Source organism: Montipora capricornis, chromosome 6, assembly GCF_036669925.1.
Source record: "Montipora capricornis isolate CH-2021 chromosome 6, ASM3666992v2, whole genome shotgun sequence".
Lineage (NCBI taxonomy): Eukaryota > Metazoa > Cnidaria > Anthozoa > Scleractinia > Acroporidae > Montipora > Montipora capricornis.
The window spans coordinates 49,845,911-49,850,910 of NC_090888.1; the positions used below are offsets into that span (position 1 = coordinate 49,845,911).

At 42.6% G+C, this 5,000-nt stretch overlaps 1 protein-coding gene across 1 annotated transcript in view; it reads right to left on the bottom strand.

The window, feature by feature from the left end:
• The window catches only part of LOC138054068 (tyrosine-protein kinase BTK-like), a 164,773-nt gene that overhangs the window by 36,980 nt on the left and 122,793 nt on the right, over positions 1-5,000 (bottom strand). Inside the window, exons 12-13 of the mRNA XM_068900578.1 lie at positions 2,493-2,549; positions 2,195-2,259 (exon numbers count right to left, since the gene is read on the bottom strand). Coding sequence (XP_068756679.1) covers positions 2,195-2,259; positions 2,493-2,549 — 122 coding nt within the window. The remainder of the gene's footprint in view (positions 1-2,194; positions 2,260-2,492; positions 2,550-5,000) is intronic.

Here is a 5,000-nt window from a genome sequence, read left to right on the forward strand (position 1 = left end):
CCTTGACTTTGGTATCCTTGATAAGTGAGTCATCTGATCTTGTAATGACTAAATCAAGGGTATGGCCACTGGCATGAGTTCCACAATTGACATGTTGTTTCAGATCATATGACTCAAGAAGGTCTGCAAACCGCTTGGCATTGGCATTGTCAGGATCATCCTATGAAATTGAAGTCACCCGTTATTAATAGACATCCCGAAGGCTCAGCAGCAATTTGCTCTAGTAATCTAGAACTCTTCAAAGAAAAGCAAACAGGAGTTGTTGTCGGGTGGACGATAAATAACCAGGATCCTGATACACTGAAGGCTTCTGAGACGGACATCCATGAATTCAAATGACTGAAAGGTGTCACATATTGAGGAGTTGATATTAAGATTGTCTTTAAATAACGCACCAATTCCTCCTCCCCTGGAATGAGATCTTGGAACGTGTAGGAACCTATAGCCGGTAGGACACAAAGTTCCACTTCAACATCATTGGTATTACCAGGTCGAAGCCATGTTTCTGTCAAAGCCATAATATCAATATCATTGTCCACAACATAGTCTTTCACTATCATCTCCTTGTTCTTAACAGATCTTACATTAAGCAGGCAGAGCTGAACACAGCAGGAAATATATCGCGGTGAAACACAGCTACGAGTGGCATTAGCAGGATAACAGTTTGTTGAACGTCGATTACCAATTACAACTGGAATAGCAGTGGGACCAGGATTAAGACTTACATCTCCGCTTTCAACTAGTGGGATCAATTGAAAGCTAGCAGTTGAGCTGTGATGATAATTCATTCTAGAGCGAAAGTAACCTTTTCCATGAAGTCGAAATCCAAGATGGCGGCTCGATCTCCACGTGGAATCCAGTCGTTTCAGGCTAGTTATTTCCCCCACAGAAGTTCCTGGACTGTTAAAGACTAGCAGTGCACGGGAAGCACAGTATAGTATATTTCTAGATATTATTTCTTCTGGTTGAAAGTCAAATAAAAGTAAAAAGATCATTAAAACTACGAAGGCGAAAGGGACACGTCTAACCGCCATGCTAGCCGCCATGCTACGTACGATCGAATCAGTTAGACCTTTTAAAAAAGAAGTGAAGCGAGGGTTAGGCTCCTACACGGCAACCTTGCAAAAACAGTATTTTTATTACCATAGTAGGAACTGAATTTTATTGTATTAGAGCTATTGTATTCTTACTGAAGGGTTTATCGTGTTTAAATAAAGCATGTATGTATGTACGTATCATTTTAGCCAAGTATCAGGCGATATTCCGCGCGATTTCGCAGGATAATTGTTAAATATAAGTTATAACCCACCCATTAATTTTTGGACGATTTTATTGGCTAATTTACTTCACGTAGCGCGAACTCACAGGTCAGTTATCGCGCAATAACCCCCGTTTGCGTGGATATACTGTAGCGAGTTTTCATTCTACATGGAAGAAAAACAAACTCGCTTTCTGGAGTCTAATGATAGTGACATTAAAAAGTTGCTCGCAAACGCTGTTCCTGAAAGTACAAGAAAGTAAACAAAAATATGGTTTTGATGGTGAAGAAAGTTATGAGCAGACTTAAGGGATTTAATCCTACTGAAACATTAAGTTTCATGGTTGAAATTTATTTTTCAGTAGGCAAAAGGCGCCTTGTTTTCGAGTTTTTGACTCGCCGTGACAACAGAAATGATTTGTTTTTTTCCTGAGGCTGACACGCTCTCTTTCTAGTCAAATTTTGAAGAATGTGTCGAAAATTAAAAAGTACGAAGCATCGCCATCAGATCTACACTGGCTTTTTACAAGCGGTTTTTAGTTTGCGGGATATGAAAATTAATGGGAGGTTATAAAATGAATAAAACCCTTTCTGGCTTGCTGGTAGGACGGCTGATAATGTCCTTGGCTAAGATTTCATATTTGCTCTCCAAGCCAAATATTCATCTCTCAGCCGCCGACCTTATCAGCCGACATAACAGCCGCCCGAAGGGGTTTATTTACTAATTAACTATTTGAGAAAAATCCCTGCTCAAAGCGTGTCATGACTAATGTCGGTTACCATGGCAACGATACGTCAGATGGCCCCTATATGGCTGCTTTTGTTCATCCCTCCAGGCAACCTACATTTTTATTTCCAACTTTGCTTGACTTTCTCAGAGAACTGCCTTTAAATCCACGGTAGTGCAATAAAAAATATTAAATAATGTGAACTAACCGAAAAATGCCCTACACCAAGCTCCTTTCCAAGAACTATCTCTGATCTGGGTATAATCCATGTATCTACAAAACCAATTAATCAACTCCTGTAATAACGAAGCAACATTAAAAAGCAATTTCACTGCACTATGATTTCCGTTTTTTAATCTGCTTGCACTCACAAATGTAGTAACCGCATAAAAGAAATCTTCAGTACTCTTGCTTATGTGAACTTTTCACAAAAAAGCACACTTCAAGAGATTACTTAACTTTAGCTCTTGATAGAAATACACTAATACAATCTCTGTCACACATACCATAATCAAACATGACCGCAGGTGTCCCAAGTGGCTGCCGAAGTCTTACATTCAAGCCTGGAAATCAATTTAAGATTTATTCGTTTAAACTGACAGTCATCCCACAGAAAAACCCTAGGAAGAATGATGCTTAACCTGAGGTCATGTCGCACCACAGATTTAAGGTAAATTAAGAAGGTAAAAGATTCTAAAACACTCTCAGCAAATGTTGGACAAAATCAAAGTTGTACGGGGGCCACTCAAACGGTTCCAACATTGCGCCAACAAAAGAACTAAGAGCCAAGAAATATAATTAAGTAAAAGTACGATCGTCCGGGTGAGTGTAGTCCTAAGAAGGACTGTTTGAGATGTCATTGACTGACGTTTCGACAACCTGAGCGAAAATCATCTTCAGTGTCAAGTGATTTGTGTAACGTCTGTAGATACTATAAGAACTCCGGTCGTAGATGCCATTGGTCAACTTGTCGATGCTGGGCGACGGTAAAACTCTGCTGGTTCGTTTTGTACAACCTTATTCTCCGATTTACATTCAGAACGTTCAACAACATCGCTTTCTCACGCACATTTTTTACAAAACTCAACTTATCTCTTTTACACGTGCGGACGAGGTCCCTAGCAACGCGCTGACGTCATTGGTATCATAGCAACGCGACCGGAAATGAAAGTTCAGGAAGCAGGAGGCACATCCCCGCCCCTAGTCGAGACACAATGTTTGTCGAGACGATTTTAAGTTCTACTCTTCCGCCTCCTGTACTAAGCAAAGTTTTGTGATTGGCCTTTTATACTCTTCGAACTGAGTTCGTACTGTAACAGCTCGAACTAACCCATCCTGCCCAGGATGAGTAGACACGATTCTTCCCAATGGCCATACACCTCGCGGCTGATTTGGCTCAGCAACTAGGACAACATCTCCCTCTTTGAGGTTCTGTTTCTTCTCTTTCCACTTCTTCGTTTCTGTCAGGCTAGAAAGGTACTCTTTGGTAAAACGTCTCCAGAAGAAATTAACCAGCGCTTCGGACTGTCGCCACATCTTTGTCGAGTTAATCTTTCTGTCACTAACTTCAGCATCTTCATAACTCGGATTTGCCCGCAACAGCAAGAAATGGTTTGGGGTTAACGCTTCAATGTCCCCTGCATCATTGGACACACGAGTAATCGGTCGACTGTTTAGTATTGATTTCCTTCTGCTTCGATGAGTGCGGTTCTCAGCACTTCTTTGCAAAACAGCCCTGTCCGCCAGAATTGCCTTCAGCGTCTTCTTGGTGCACTGTACTAGTCTCTCTCATGCACCTCCAAAGTGCGGGGCACTTGGCGGCTGAAATTTCCACTCGATCTCCTTAGGCGCACAGAAGTTTTGTATCCTCTCTTCATCGAATTGTTTCATGCATTTCCGCAACTCATGGTTTGCACCAACAAAGTTCGTTCCATTATCGCTGTGGATACTCTGAGGTCGTCCAAGTCGCGCAATGAACCTTTTCAATGCCATGATGAAATGATCTGTTGAAAGATCATCCACAAGTTCAAGGTGGCACGCTCTAGTACTCATGCAAGTGAACAAGCACCCGTACACTTTAACTTCACTGCGTCTTTCCCTAACTAACATAGGTCCAAAAAGGTCAACTCCAGTGTTCCTGAACACCATTCCTGGCTCAAGTCGGCACTCTGGAAGACTTCCCATTCGCTGCTCTTGAGGCTTTACTGTCTGGCGATAACAGTAGTTGCACTTGAATTTCGTGTTTCGCTCTACCTGGCGACATGGATGATCCAATATTCCTGCCGAATTTGATTACGCAAGTGCTCAGTTGGCGGGTGGTAGTAGATACGATACATTTCTTCGACGATCAGCTGTGCAAGTTCATGGCGCGAGTCAATTATTTTGGGATGTCGTGTTCTGTATGGTAGGCATTGTGCTCTCTGCAGCCTTCCACCGACAACTAAGAACCCATCTTCCAACCTTGGGTCAAGAGATTTAATTGTACTCTTCTTGTGGATCTCCTCACCTATCTTCAGACACTGTATCTCCTCGCCGAATGATTCAACTTGCGCCCTCTTCACAAGATAATTCTGAGCAGCTCTCCATTCGTTCGACGTAAGTGCTCCCAGTGGACGTACTTCCTTCTTAGCTCTTACATTGTTTGCAAATCGCATCACATAAGCTGTAACTCTTCTTAGTTTGGTCAGTGACGAATACTTCCTCCACCCTAACGGGACCTTGTTTTCCTGAGATGCTCCAGCCCATCTTTCCTTCTTCTTTTCTTTGATGTCATCGTTTTCGCAGGGCGCTTTGACTTTATTTTCTGGCCAGAGCTCTGCTGATTCATACAGGAACTTGGGTCCACTAATATAGTGAAAGCCCGCGCCAAGTTCCGTAGGACTTAGTCCCCGGGTGATGTCATCTGTGGGGTTAGCCTCTGTCGGCACATATCTCCAACTCACAGCGTCCGCCCCTAGTGTGGCCTCCAGACTGCTGATGATTGTGTGAATCTCAAACACCCGGTTACCGACGAA